At 41.0% G+C, this 16,184-nt stretch overlaps 1 protein-coding gene across 4 annotated transcripts in view; it reads left to right on the top strand.

Annotated features, from left to right (window-relative positions):
• The window catches only part of LOC112149660 (cGMP-dependent 3',5'-cyclic phosphodiesterase), a gene marked incomplete at its 3' end in the record, with an annotated part of 200,241 nt that overhangs the window by 147,062 nt on the left and 36,995 nt on the right, over nt 1–16,184 (top strand). For 3 of the 4 annotated variants that reach the window (XM_024277489.2, XM_024277490.2, XM_024277491.2), the window contains 5 exon segments: nt 7,326–7,415; nt 7,590–7,678; nt 13,904–14,013; nt 14,597–14,646; nt 14,892–14,951. In XM_024277489.2, the coding sequence (XP_024133257.1) occupies nt 7,326–7,415; nt 7,590–7,678; nt 13,904–14,013; nt 14,597–14,646; nt 14,892–14,951 (399 nt within the window). 4 annotated transcript variants of the gene reach the window in all.

The following is a 16,184-nucleotide window of genomic DNA, read 5'->3' on the forward strand; positions in this document are numbered from 1 at the left end:
AAAACTACGCAGGCTTTTGGGTTTGGCTGCATAATCATAATTAAAAGACCTCTGGGAATGATTCACAATCGATACATTTATGGTTGGATTGGTATCTAAAGAGCAGCGGAGAGAGAAGTCCTCTCTGATGTGGCTCAAACGAAACATTCTGCATTTAATCTTCTTTAGGTTGAGTCGTGAGAAGTGAGAGTCAAAATATACCAAAAAAAACACGAGATATCCTGTAATGTTGCTTTTCATCTCATAAAGAACTTAGTATGTATTTAAACCAGTGGAAGTACTATTTTTCATTTTTATTTTTGGCTCTACAGACCTGTTATCTTGCACTAAACCAGCTGTTTTGATCACAAAAACTGTTACATTAATTACATATGTTTTAAAATCAGTAGTTAGAATATCCATGTCTCATTAACTAACAATAGAGTACACATACTCAAAGAAAATCATTTGATTGATTGATTTGTTTTTTAACATTTAAAATATTGACACTAGGTACATCTGTGGCATTACGGGCCCAAACCAACCCTTATAGAGTTATGGTAGGATAAAGACAATCAGTAAACTCCTTTAAAAAAAAAAAAAAAACTTTATTTGTTATAGCAATGCAAGTGCAAATAGGAAATTAAACCAGAAAAGGACGTTTTTTTTTTGTTTGTATTTGGGAATTGCTTATTTCAAAAAACTAAAACAAAAATGAAACTAAGCTAAACAAACAACAGAAATATATATCTATACATATATTTATCAGATAAGTAATTGTGACATTGATTGAAAAATACATATGTATACATCCACATGCATTTGTAAATAATTAAATTGTTTCTCTAAATCATAAATACGAAAAACAACGATCAAGAAGTTGAGGAAAGATAAAAAATATAAGAGAGCTAACAAGTTGTTTGAGGTTAAACCTTACATCTGTCAAATGTTTAATGAGTCAATTTCACCTGCTCACAAAATAAAGGTTCAATTTAAACGCAAAAGGCTTCTAACTTTTCATTTTTTACTGCTGTTTTCATTGGCTGGATATCCCGCTTGTTTATTGGACGATTCTCCTGCTACAGCTTCATCACACACATCGTCTTTCCTGCTGTTATATGAGTAACTTCACATAAAAACAGGTATTTCACAGCTGATTCTGAATCAGTGTGAACATGTTCCACTTTTTCTGGTAAGCATAAAAATAGGAAGTGACTGACTGTGGAGGAAAGTCGCAGGAACAGGAAACATTTTTGCTTTAAGTAGCTAAAAATAACAAAGCAAATCCAACATGGAGGCATCAGGCAGTTTCAGGACAGCACTTTGTTGAAAAGCACTTCAGCTCCAAACAATGTGGGATTAAGTGGAAAAAAACCATCTCCATTGTCAAGGTATGCAGAGTAGACTAAAATAAGCCTAAATGCGCAAACATTATCTGGCCTACTTCTGCTCTGAAGGAAATTATCTCCACACAACATAGAAGCGATTTTGCTTCATCCTGCTAGCAACCGCTCTGTCCATGTAGACCCAATTTAACTTTCAGTGAGATGTCCTCTTGGAGTTATGCTCAATCCCTGTCTATTAACTTAAATTTACGAGGACTGGAGTTGAGGGAAACGGCAGAAACAAAGCGTAAAATGTTGCCCCTGTTTCTCTTCCTCACTTACATTTATTAGCCGCTGCGGCTTGTTTCGCCGTCAGGCCCGGCGTCTCTGTAATCTCATTACCATGCCAGTGTAGCTTTAGGCCAGTAACTGTGTTCTTAGCTTTTTCGCACCAGCTGCTGCGCAGCTTCACAGGGATGTTTTAGGCTTAAGTGCTCCCCTGAAGAGTAAATTCAGCGGCGCTCTCGCAGGAGAGACGTGCGCCACTTTAGACACCGTGCACCACACAGCCCCCTACTTTACAGTCCTGCGGTAACAGTGCAGGGAGGAAACAATGGAGAACGTGGCAAATACATGGCTCTGTAATGTATTAATTACACTTGGAAAATTGTTCCGTAATTGCTTAAATTGTGTTTCTGATGGCAACTTGTAAAAGCGAACATCCATTGCCCTCAGTTTTCTAAGTGGCAGCTTTATGGGAGCAAAGTGATCTTTAAAATGTCAGATGAAACGCTTCTGACCTCAAAGTTAACTGGCCAGCTCAAGTATTTGACAAGTGAAATGTGTTTGAGGGGCTCCGAGTCAGATAAAGGAAAGATGAGGCCTTTTATTCAGCTACATCGGTAATGCTTTTGTCCCAACTGGCCTTACGCGTGGATACGGGCTATCTGCCGGTGAAAAAACGGGCAAACCTGTACGGGGAGCACGAGTGGCCCCCAGGGAATGTTAAAGTCCTAGACTGCTCAGTAAACCCTTAGATTAGGGATGACCACTCACACCCCCAACCTAACATTACCAATTCAACAAAAATGGCGAGCAATACTGGAGCTATCCAGCCAAACAGTTTTGATCGGGTCGTCTACAAGTGGATTCATCGGAATGGAACAGAGTTATGAGTTTGTGGCCCGTCCAGTATATTTTCTACATGACAAATGTATTTTTTCATCTGATCCTGATTCTCAACGATTTCATTAAAGGCATACTCAGAAATGCAATTTGAGTAAAATTTTCTTTACATATGTCGTGGTGTGTGCTCTATTTGACGTGGTCATTAAGGGCTCAGTTTGCACACCATGCTAATGACTGGAGTGTGGCGTGCAACTTATATATTTGTACAAATACTTTGCAACACACTTACCACACACACGACAAAGATACGTTCCATTTTCAGGATGTTTTTCACCCTTAAGGGAACTGCGAAAAACATCTGCTCTCCCCTTAATGCTGCATTCACACTGGACGTGATTTCCGCGGCATCAAGTTTCAATTTAAATCAATAAGTCAATTTAAGTTGGTTCAATTTGGGCAGCAGATGTGGCGAAATTGACGTAGTGAGTCACCCAATCAGGGTTTCAGCTTTGGGCGCCTTACTTTTTCAGCGATGTGATCTGCAGGTAGAAAATAAATCCAACATGGCTGCTCGATGTGAGAATTTTCGTCCTGAACTTCCAACCATGTTTTTTAACCCACTGGGTTGCCAGAAAATGTCCCTGGTTACTGTTGGGTGGCATGATGCAACCTAGACAGGTTGCCAGCCTGTCACAAAGCCCATAGAGCTGGAGTGATTGAGCGATTCAACTGTGAAACCAGACACCGCAATGTGCTTGGTGGTGCCTCTGTAGAGCTCACAAGTTGCATCCAGTATGAATGCAGCTTAAGATACACCTACTCCTGTCTTAAGATACAACTACTCCTGTCTTAAGATATACCTTCTCCTGTCTTAAAATGCACCTACTCCTGTCTGAAGATACACCTACTCCTGTCTTAAAATGCACCTACTCCTGTCTGAAGATACACCTACTCCTGTCTGAAGATACACCTACTCCTGTCTTAAGATACACCTACTCCTGTCTTAAAATGCACCTACTCCTGTCTGAAGATACACCTACTCCTGTCTTAAAATACACCTACTCATGTCTGAAGATACACCTACTCCTGTCTTAAGATACACCTACTCCTGTCTTAAGATACACCTACTCCTGTCTTAAGATGCACCTACTCCTGTCTTAAGATACACCTACTCCTGTCTTAAAATGCACCTACTCCTGTCTTAAAATGCACCTAATCCTGTCTTAAAATGCACCTACTCCTGTCTTAAGATACACCTACTCCTGTCTTAAGATACACCTACTCCTGTCTTAAAATACACCTACTCCTCTCTTAAGATACACCTACTCCTGTCTACGACCCTTTACAGGCCCAGACATCCCAAAAACCCAAAGAACCCAACCCTGCGTACTGTGCACACTTAGCTGGGTCTAATAACCTGAACTGCAAACCTTTGGTCTTGTGATAAAAGGTGTTTATTGACAAGCAGATGGAAAAAAGCAGAGATCAATGTCTAAATAAAAGGTTTCAGTGGAAATTTACTCTTGGGAAATCAGAAAAAATGTGGACGAACAAAAAAATAATTAGACCAACAAGAGGACAAAATACAGAAAGCAGTTTTATAATAAGATATTTCAACCTGCTGCAGATGAATTGATGGCTTGACCAAATTAATGATGACAGTAATTCCATCTGACAGATTAGTGTGGAATCTATAAAAGCATTTATGAAATGAAACAAGAATAACTTAATCAATGCTGGTAACTACGCATTTACGATTTCTGCACGCCCTCATTGCGTTTCTCAATCAATTTGGGTAAAAGCTTCAGTCAAATTCCCCTAAATTGAATTGGCATTAAAGGAAATGTGTTTGGATGACAGTCATGCTTCAGCTTTGATGCAATTGAAGGATTTTATTGTTGAATTCGTCTTTGCTGCTGAGTGGAAAAAGTCTCCCTTGTTTTGGTTTCAGGTTCCTTTGAAAGCTGACATCCTTCATCCATTAGGCAATTAAAACTTTGAATTCATCTGACTAGAAGCTGCTGAAAGGCTCTGTGTGTCTGTGTGTGTGCACGTCAGGTTGTGTGCAGTCATGGGTGCAGACGCAGGTAAATTAATGTAACAGATGGTTTGAGGTACATGGCAAGAAATGATTGTGAAAGGTCAGAGGACAGAGGCTGACATTTACTGAGGCATACGTCTTATTATCAGTGAAAAAAACTCACGGGTGCATGACACGTGCACGTGCACACACACGTAGAGACAGCTGAGATTGCAGCAGAGCAGCGAGGATGAGGAGTTTGTCTGCGTGGAAATCCACATTCAATCACACTTGTTTGTTTTGTGTAAGCGTGTGAAGATGTGCGAGTCCCACCGACTCTCCTCGCTGCACGCGCACGCTTGGCACTGATCCAACTTCATTACAACATGCACTGCCAGGCTGATTGAGTGATCAAAGCTAATCACGTTTAATCATATCTAATCATATGTAATGACCAATACTGGCTGCACAGGCAGGACATCGCTCTCCACTCTCCTGTTCTCCTCCCCTCCTTTTGGCACCCCCCACCACCACCTTGCTATCTCCATCTCCTGCCACCTCCCTCTTCCTCCGCTCCCTTCTTTCCCCTCAGTCCAAAACTAGACTGAACACAGATGGAGGAGAAGAAAAAAGAGGAAAATAAAAGAGGGAAAATAAGAATTTCACAGACAGATGGACTCTGTCAGAGAAGCCTGGCAGCAGGCACTGCTTGCTGCCCCATTGGGTTTTTTTTTTTTTTTTTTTCCTAAGACAAGGTGCTCCTCCCTCAGACCTCACCGACAGCCTCTTCTGAACCATGGTTTACTCCTCTACTTACTCATTCACGGCCCAGCTTTTAAAAATGCACCAACTCTAAGCCTTTGTGGTCCCTGCCTTTAATTTTTCCTCTCTGTGATTTAATTCCCCCTGAGATGTTCAATCAGACTACAGTTACACGAGTTGCTGATGCAGGATGAAGACTGAAACTGGGAGAATTCAACTGCAAACAAAGTAGAAAATGAGATTAAATAGGTGAGGTGGTTGATTGACATGTTTGTGAATGACGTAACTCCAAAATATAAATCTCCAGAACGGCTGCTTCTTTCTTACTTGTTTGCTCATCTAGACCAGAAAAATACATAAAAAAATAAATATATAAAAAGGTTGCATCTCAAGCTAAATTGTCCTTTTTTAGGCATTAGTTTGCTCCGAATGATGCACAAGTCCAATGGTCAAACAGCATCTGAATCACCCGTCCCCTAAGCCTTCCTGACATTGAAATTACCTCTGCAAATCACCAGTCTGGCAAACAGCCTGGTGTGCAGAATCAAGAAAGCAGCCCAGGTTTGAACTTCTCTTTCAAGCTTCTTTTTTGTTTGTTCTTCATACATCTCTCTTATGTCCTCAGAGCAGGCAAAAGCAGTTTGTTCTTAGTACAGCGTGAAAGCAGTGTTTGCGATCAGCAGCAGCAGTACTTTTGTGAGCGTCTGCTCAAGAGGTGTTCAGGAACGGTGCTGAGCTGCAAGATAACCAGCTTTCGGGCAAAACTCGGAGGCCAATGAGCAATCATTTCAAGAGTAACAAGCGGAAAGCTCTTCTTTTGTAGAAAGATAAAAATAAAAAGCATGATTTCTTTTGAATTTGTTGGCAAGACTGAAACCAAGCCGTAATGATGGGAGAGGAGACAGGACATCTCCGTGTAGATGGAGATCACGCATCGCTGGGTTTGTTTCAGGCAAACTCTGACCTTTGAAGAGGAGCAGATATTGGAGCACATGCACTCCTGCTTTAAAACCATTGGCTCTCAGGTCACACAGAATGCAGATCTTTAAACAGAAGCATCTGCTCGCAGTTTTAATGGTCCCTTTCTCTGGGTGATTCAGGAATTTTTTGATAAATGCTGACTGAGTGAAAGCTTGGTTTGACCCTCAGAGGGAGGTGACCAAAAAGTTTCATGCAAAATTAACTTTTTTAAACTTTTAAGTACATTATAATGTTAATTCTTTACAAAAAAAGACCCACAAATCTGCATTTTGCTTAATTTACCAGCAGCGCCCCAGGCTAACACACACACTTTCTTCATGGAGGCATGCGTGTGAAATTCCTTGAAAATCTGATCAAAAGTTTTATTGAAAATTGCCAAATTTCACACTTTGCAACAACATGGCTAAGCTGTTGATCATGTGGTCATCCCAAACTAATCTCAAAACTTCCTTTAGATATATTCAGCTAATGTGTTTTGGTTTGGTTAATCAATTGAAATCTTTGTTTTTGAGCCCTGTAAGAGATTTTGGTCCTGTTCATATTTCGGAAGGCTGTGATGTCTTTTTTTTTTGAGGGGGTGTCATTCACTATGCCTAAATGTCATTTTTACCAGGTAGTAGGTGCATGCAAATGTTGGTGAGTTTTTAAATATGAGGCATTTTCCCTCAAAGGTGCAGTAAGAAAGAAGAATTGTGAAAACAATCTGGTCCCTGCAGCCGACTGCTGTGGGACAGAAAAACATTTTCTTGTTTAATTTAATCAGAAAGAACCAGGATAAAAATCCCCCCATTTATTTTCAAACACTGTGAGTTAAGATGAAAGCCATTATTTCTTCCACATTCACCTTCGTTTAATGAATTAACTCCCGACCAACCTTTGTAAATGAATTTTCAAGTGTTTTGTTTTCCGTAATGTGGATTGTGATGAGGAAAACGAGTTTAAAGACCAAACTCTGGTCTCGGATAGCTGTGACACATGACAGTGTTCTACAGGGTTTAGCAGCCTTCCAGGGTAAATATGTGTGAGACAACATGGACCCACTAAGAAAACAAAATGAAGGCCTTGGGTTTGAGCTTTTCTGAGATGGTAAACATGCGGTCCTGATGGTTGGTGTTTGTCTTCCTCTGCAGGATGCTTTGCTGCGGCTGGCAGCAGCGGTGGACGCCCGCTCTCTGCGAGCGGCCCTGCGAGACAGCATCCAGGAGCTGCTTCCCAGCACGGTATTTGCTTTGCTCCCTAATTGAATTGTGTTACCTGGAAAAAGAAACAGAAGGTGTTTTGATTCGGATGTAACTCCGACCTGATAACAGCCCCTACAAATTGCCGAAGCTCATCACTTCTTGTATCAATTAGGATCTGATTAATGTGGCAAATGAATGTGTGATTTATTCCAGGAGTGCGTGTGCGTCTACCTGCTGGAGGGAGACTTCAGGCTTTTGTCTGAAGAGCCGCCGCACGAGCTGCCGGAGGAGGGGAAGATCAGGTGTGTACCGTTTGTGCAGCGAATCTCAGACGTTTTCGCCCCACTAAGTCACGGCGTGTGCTGATGCACTGCTGCATTGTTGCTGTGATTTCAAGAGAGGCAGTACATCAATGTGGAAAAAAAGAGTTAATAAAGACGGCTGTTTTGTGCACCTGAGTGAAAATCACATCCTCAACTCAGACATTGAGGTGTCACCGAGACAGATCCGATAATCAAGAAACACAAAGACGTCCTCTGTCTGTCACTTCATTGTTTCCTCGCCTCATCTCTTGCTCTTATTTTCCATCTTGTTCAACATCTATATGTCTCTCTGACAGGCAGTATCTCCTTGTCTGATCCGCTATTCCAGCCTCTTTTCCCCAAAGCACCGAGCTGCCCGTGTTTTGGTCTTTCTTTCGCTTACAGCCTCCCAGGCGATTCCTCTTTCTTACATTCAGTCCCTCTCCGGTGGAGACATTGCAGGCCTCATCTCCCAGATAACGTTCCTCCCGCCCCTAGTGAGACACGGTGATCTTCTCTCTGCTCTCTGATGGTCCAGTAGACTCGGTGCTGCTGCCAGCGCTCCTTGGGCCAATCCAGCGCTGCATTATTAATGAATTAGTTTATTTTGTCAAACAAAAGTTAGACTTTGAGGACTCCAGCGACACGCCGTCACGGCTAGGAGACACAAACGCACACTCACTTAAGGCGGAATGCCTGTCAGGTGTAGCAGAGAGACTCAAAGAACCACAACCTTCATGACTTTTTCATTTCCACTTCACCCGCTTGTTATCAGGACCTTGGCACAAAGCCACAGACACATCAACACTGACTCCAGCTTTTTGTGAGTTCCCAGGAGAGGCCAGCAGCTATGAAGGTTCCCTCTTGCTTTAGTTCACTTACTTCTTGACAAAGTCTTTGAATCAGACGTCTCACAAACAAAGGTTACAAAAAGTTACACGAGACAAGACTTTGTTATTTTCAGTTCTCCCAACCGAGAATTACTTTAAATTTAATGTATAAATAATGCAAATAACTGATTAGTCAGAGCTGCTCTGGTTAATGCTTGCTCAGTACGAGGCATCAGCATTTTTAATGTGATCTTTTGGCCTCTTATATTGATCACAATTAAAGTTTCTTCAGAATGCTTAAAAAATGTGGCCTAATCAGAATGATTTGAATGCAAATGTATTAAAAACATTCATTGATTATTTGACTTTTTGCCTTGTTTGGATGTTTTTCTTTGCTTTTCATATTTATTAAAATTTTGTTTCTTGAAGATACTTGGTTAGATTTAAATTTGTAATTAAAAAATACAAGTTATTTACTTTGCAAGTGAGAAATAGAAATTAGGAAGCTGCAACTTACTTCTGATTGAATGTAGGCAATAAATTAATGAAAGGTACTGGAGGCGTTGTATGGCCCACAGGTGCTACCCACCCTCGCCCTCGCCGTCTCACCCATTGTCTCTTCTTTACCTGCCCTTACAGCTGCTTCAGGCTGCCTCTGACACCAAGGTCAGAGCTGCATGGGATCAATTAATAAAAAAAAAAACACTTTATTCAAAATGGCAACTCTTCTGTTGATTTCCTTGGCAACTGAGGTTTTTTTGATAACCACGGCCACATTACTAATATGTTCAAATCAAATGTTAAATTTATTTATTCAGCTTGAGCTAACAATTCATGCATTACATCTTTTTTTTACAACATTCCAGAAAAATGTTTTGAGTATACGACAGGGTGACTTTTTTTTTCAAAGGCGCAGTAAGAAAGAAGAATTTTTTTTTAAATCTGGTCCTTACAGTCCAGGATTGCTGTGGGACATAAAAATGAACAAGTTTGGTAGCCATTTTCCCTCAATATGCGAAGTCCATCCTTGCGGACCGGTTTCATGTCATCTGTCTGCTGTGTGTCGTAGCAAAACCTTTATTTGTTTCCGAGCAGCTGTGCAGGGAAGACCTGAATCAATTAATCTGTCAGGAATTAGGAGTTCAGGGATGCCATGCTTCCTGGAACTCACAGAGCAGTGACACAGCTCATCTGGGAGGCCAAAGAGAGCAGGAGGAAACAGGCTGCTCTGTGGCCAGACCTGCTCCCCAACGACTGGAACGGCCCATTCTTATTTGATATTATTTTGTCACATTGGCAGCACAACGTGCAGTAAAAAGATCTGTGGGGTTTTAAGAATTGAAGGAGAGATGAGGAGTAGATGAGAAAAAATATATAAACTCTCACCAAATATTTTGGTTAGTTGCTATTTTATCTTACTAGACTTGATATCGATCTGGTGCAGATCAGGAAGGTTTGTGACATCTGCCTTTCCAGAGACCTGTTCATCCAGCAGCAATCCGTGAACAGTTTAAAAGTTTCAAACTCAGACTTATTGGTATTCATCCTGGACTCCTGAGCTCCGTTCCATTCCAACCTAAACAGAGATTCCTGGAAAGGAAAATAAGCAGAAATCTTTGAAGATGGGAGGGAAACAATACATCACTCTACAGATATACTAGAGCTGCACTTTCAGATTCTTGGAAGAATATCTTATGAGCCAGAGAAAATGATGCAATATAAATGCCAAAAGAAATCTTTAATGGCAAAAGGAGAGATTCCAGATCAAGATTCAAGACAGAAGGTGGTGTTGGCAGACACACGCGTGGACAAGCCAGGTCAAAACCCACAAGCAAACCGAAGCTCAGCCGAGGGGATAGGGCAGCAGTAAAAAAACGGGGTTTGTTGACTGTGGTTTTAGAACAGCAAAGGTCAAAATGTGGAAAGCACTTAAGAGGAGCGTCGTCTGAGCTTCAGAAAACTGGACTCAGAGGGTCAAAGCTCTCATCCAAGTAGCTTTCTTACAATTCCACCCAACCTCAGAACACTGCAGGGGGAAATGTCATCATCCTGGATTAGGATTTCCAACAATGAGCCCGGCATTTGCAGTGCCTATAAAAAATAAGAAGTAAAATAAATGAAAATCAGTTCAAGTTGGATTCTTATTTGTATCTTTGGAGAAAACAGTTGTATTTTTTGGAGCAAACCCCACACAGTCTGATTTTAAATCTCCAAGAGCAACTCAAATTCCCTCCACACACTGCACAGGGTTGCTGGGGCATTTTAATTGATTTGATGCAGCATTTGTAATCCCCATCTTGGCAACAGTCATTGTTCTTGTGACTGAAACCACCAAGCAGGCTGTTCTGTTGAAATGACCCTCCTTAATAGTGTGTGTAAATCCCTCGAAAGGAAACTCCAATGACAATGAATGAACTGGAGATTGTCATTAGTCATGTGCAACCCTACAAGGGGTTGGTCTGTACTGGTGCATCGGGTTATTAGGTTGTACAGGTTCGTGGAGGGTCGTACAGAGGAGTGGCTGAATCTTAATGGGTGTCTTGCAGTTCCCTTGAGGCTTATACTACCACCTTACGGGACATCATGAAGCCTAAATGATCCATTGTTGCGAGTGTTGTAAAGTATTTCTAAGGATCGTGGAAGTTGCATGCACTTGATGATGTACTGGTGATGCTGTCCTATAGTGTCCTTACGCTGCAATCTAGTTATTATCTTAAATACACCACTAGGTGCTACTTGGACACATCATCAGTGATAAACTTGAGGTCATGGGGTCTTTGCTCATCAAACACCCTCGCTCAGGCGACCCAGCCAGGGGCAATGTCCACTTCTCCACAGATCCAAAGCCGTCTTGAGGCTTTCTCCGCTGCCTCAGTGATATTTTTAATGGCTCTTAAAATCTGTACAACGCACCTACGTCTCACCTACTTACCCTTACTTACCCTCCTTGGGCCTATGTGTTGTTTAAGTGTTCACTATGATCTACCACTAGCACCATGGCCTCAGTAAAAATGTGCATGAACATTTTTACTCTATGGGCTCTCTAGTTTGTGCAGTTCAGCTGCAGGCCCCATACAGGTTTGACCATTTTTCACCCACAGACAGTCCGTAGCAACCTCAAAGGAACGTTATTACTAAGGGTTAAGCCGGAAGAGGAGCCAATTAATTTCCAGACATGGCTTGATGCAGGGAAATGTAAAATGTTGCATATCAACACAGTGCTGCTTTTTCCCCAGAATCCACTGGATCCACATTAATTGCGGAAACGGATGAAGAGTTACGGCAGATCAAAGGAATGAAAACATTGGAATTCAAGCTCAGACGTTAAAGGGTTAAATTTATTTATCAAACCTTTGAGCTTGTGCTAAAACCTGGTCTCCTGCAAATTGGGTTCTACACCACTGGTTCCTGACATCACCTGTTCTCTGAAGCAGAAGAGTCTGAAAAAATGTAATAAGTTTAAAGTCTCACTCCAACTATATTTTTTTCTATTCTAAAATCGTTGTCAGTGATCTTTTAATTATGACTATGACATTTTTAGCTAAAATCAACAAGCCTTTGTTGTTTTTTAAGACATATTTTATGCCCAGTAGCTCATTAGAAATACAATTCTGGGTTGTGGGGAGGACTGTTGACACAGAGTATCAACAGACTATTAGCAGCGCAAAAATAATGGTGAGCAATTTGTGTACGACCATTTCAGTAGCTGCGTCATTAGTTTGAGCTTTTTCAAGCATCCGCTTTTCTGATCCAACGGAATTTGAATTAAGAAATACTCAGATATGCAGTTTATTCATTCATCCATCCATCTTCTTGGCCGTTTCTTCCCTTTTGGGGTCGCGGGGGTGCCGGAGCCTATCCCGGCTACTGATAGGCGAAGGCGGGGTTCACCCTGGACAGGTCGCCAGTCTGTCGCAGGGCCACAATCACACGCCCATTCACTCTCACATTCATACCTAGGGGCAATTTAGAGTTATCAATTAACCTATGAAGCATGTTTTTGGACGGTGGGAGGAAGCCGGAGTCCCCAGTGAAAACCCACGCATGCACGGGGAGAACATGCAAACTCCACACAGAAAGGTCCCAGCCGGGATTCGCTGTGAGGCAAGAGCGCTAACCACCGCGCCACCGTGCAGCCCCAAGATATGCCGTTTTAATCATAAATTATTTATTATATCCTCTACTATGAGAAAATGCTACAACATCATATTAAAAACACAAAAAAGATGATCTTCATTGGACTGGGTCTTTATCTAATTAATAGCATTACCTTAATATGTATTGACAAAGACACACATACATACATATTCATTGTTAAAGAATGATATTTATAGGTGACAAAACATAAAACCAAACTATTAATTCAAAAAGAAATGTTTTTAATTTGAAATATTAGACTTAGAGGGTGCAATATGTTACTCTTTTGGTCATCTGGTGTCTGTTTTTTAAAACCTAATCTCACTGATCTGAGCAGTTTGTAAAAAATCACTGCAATTGGAATCTGTGGATTTTATTTTGTAATTTCTTTGGGTCGCATACATATTGCTAAATGCTTGAACACACTAAGTGACCACTATTTTTTTTTTCTTTTTCTTTTTTTGCTGTTTACTGAACCAAGTTGGAAATGGTTTTGTGATGCTTTAAACAAAACATTACCCAAAGGTCAAATGTATTTGCCCCAATTGAATCTTTTCTGATTGAAGTGGGCTTTTCTTCAGTAAGCTAAAATAGATGCACTCTTGAAAATCAATGCAGCATGCAGAGATTTGGCTGCCATGGTTTGAGGGGATTTCAGACTCTGTGAGGATGTAACAGAGCGGCTGCAACCCTGCCTGTTTGTGTGTTTGTGTGTGGAAATAAAAAAAAGCCACAGCCACAGGGATTAGCTGATTTATTATGTGAGGCACAAAGATTTTGAATTTGCCCATGTGTTAAACTATTTGCCATCTTTTCTTTTTTCATTTCCATATTCATGTGAGTCTGTGTGAGTCTCTGTGTGTGCGCTAACCAGTCCAGAATCAACAAATCCCCGTCTCATATTTTAGCATAAAAATGCTGCCCTCTGTCTAACATACAACAAAAACTCAGACTGGGCCCACACCTGGTTTCACATGTGGCCAGCTCTTTCACGTGCACACACGTGCGCACACTCAGACACAGTGCTGGCTGTATTGGGTTCATATAATTACACTGTGAATAATAGCTCTATTCATCAGGGTTTTGGTTTGTGCAAATGAACATCAAGCATCTGCTTTTTCCATCATTTTTTCCATTTGTCACCACTGTCTCCCAAAACCCTTCATCCTTTTTGTCTCGGTTCCCTCTTTTCAGGCAGATTTCATGCATGTAATTCCTGGAACCTGAGTCAGACTCAACTTCTGTGTGTGTGCTGCAGGAGTATGGTGGACCAGCTGAAACGATGTCAGTGCGCCGGTTTCCCTCCGTCCGAGTTGCCAGAAAAATACAGGATCTGCCTCGCAGCGCCGTTACCGGGACAGAAAAAAGGTGCGGTAGAGTGCTTCTTTGCGGTGGGTCAAACAAGGGCTTGAATGATGTTCCTGGACCAACATCTGAATGTTTGCACGGGTTGGAGGATGTGTGAGCATGTGGAGCTTAGAGATGTGAGCGCGTGGGAGGAGGAGAGAAAAAAAAAAAAACACAAACGAAAGGAGATAGAGAGGGAAGTGGCGAACAAGAGACCATGATTGCATGGAGAGAGGTATGGAGCTGTGTGGGCTGCAAAATTGGACAAGAGGCCCAAAAAAAGCAATGAAAGGTTTGTGATGAGAAGACAAATGTTTGCCTCCGATGCTCCGATTTTACATGCATAATAAAGCAGGAAGGATTGTAGGAATAAATGCAAACATGAAATATTTGTGTAGAGAAAAGGGTTTGGTACCCTCTTCCTTTGTGATAATCTCATTTTGTGGCTAATGATTTGTTATGTTATTCATTTAAACAGTTATATATAACAAAGAAGAGATTATAATAGGGTTGAAAAGGATGGGGGAGTAAAAGAACAGAATGTGTTATTCACAAAAATGCATTTTGTATTCTGAACCTTTTTCAATTTCTTCTTGTCTTTCAGCGGTTGTAATTCCCATCTCAGATCAGGACAAAGTCCTTGCTGTCTTACTGGTGAGCCCTTTTTATCCAAGGATATACAGAGAGGATTAAAAAAAAAAAAAAAAGAATCAGTAACAAATTAAATTCTCCTGATCATGTCATCACTTTCAGCTCCTCCTTTATGAAAAGGGAGATTAATGTGAACTTGTTTAATTTTAGTTAACATACACAAATGAAATGAACTGCAGAGGCATCGGGCTCATGCAATAAAGCAGAAACAGCCTGCTCGGCGTTCACTCTGCGTTTGTGTGTCGTAGGTGGGCTGCAAGCCTCTGTCTGAACAGGACGAACTGCATCTGAATGTGCTGGAGAAACATGTGAGTTTTTCTTCTCTGTTTCTTGGTTACAAGAAGAAAATGCATCAGAAAATGTTGGAAGGGTTTTGAAATCAAGACTAATTTACAAGGATTATAGCAGGTTGTTATGGTGGCCCTGAAGTGCAAATCACATCAACAAATCATAACACAAAAATATATATCAACCAACCAATGTCTGTGCAAATGGGCATTACATGTCCTTCCCTGATCTTTCCTGGACAGTGAACGCCTCACACCTGGAGAAAAAGGCTCAACAGCCTCAACCATTGAGAGTGTCTTGTGTCTCAGAATGACAGTGTATTATGGATCTGCACAGCCCAGAATAGGAGGCCCAGAAAGTGAGGACGGCATAGGGGATTGAGGGATGTTAACAACTAAATCGAGATTTTGGCGACGTCCGAATTTCCTCACTAATACATAACTATTTAAAAACTTTATAGTGTGGGCCGATCCAATGTACTGGATAGTCCAACACTTTTTATGGCAAATACTGTATGAGGTCATGAGTTTCACAAAGTAAAAATCGAGTATTTTATGAAATCTATTTCTGGATCCATGGTTTTCTAGTGATGAAAACTTGGATGATTTATTAAAAAAAAAAAATTGAAATACTTTTTTTTCACAAAAATCGTTCAAGCACAATGCATTGTGGTCTATATTTGCCAATCTAAAGAGCATCAATTCTCATTGGTTTTTTTGCAGTGACTTTTTGGGACATTTCTAAGACACTGGATTTTGGAATTGTAGATTCAGACAATTTTACAAAATTGTAAAAACACTATATAGTGTACTATGTAGTGAGTAGTGAGGAATTTGGACCCAACCTCTGTCTTTTCCACCAGAATCTAGAAAAAACTACAAGAATGTCAAACCATTGCTCCATCTTTTTATACCACTGTGGCTAAATCTGAATTCCTCCCCTACCCCTACGGCTTCTCCCTACCCCGACACTTGGAGAGTTACGGAAAAATAGTGTCTTCAAATTCGGACGTAACTACCACTCAATGATGTCATCAATAGTTGCTGGTCATCTACAATGGCGTGTAGCAGCCAGAGTTTGAAAAATACATCAGTTTTATAACTTTAAAAGTCATGCTAAAACAAAAAGTCATTGCTTACATTTAAATGTAAACTTTTGTGCTTCATAGCACACCCACGTGAAGAAATACACAAAACACCCTGCTGGGAGAGGGATATTTTTTTCAAGTTGTTGTCTGATTGCTGAAAGCAATC

The sequence above is a fragment of the Oryzias melastigma genome, linkage group LG13 (genome assembly GCF_002922805.2).
Source record: "Oryzias melastigma strain HK-1 linkage group LG13, ASM292280v2, whole genome shotgun sequence".
NCBI classification, from domain to species: Eukaryota; Metazoa; Chordata; class Actinopteri; order Beloniformes; family Adrianichthyidae; genus Oryzias; species Oryzias melastigma.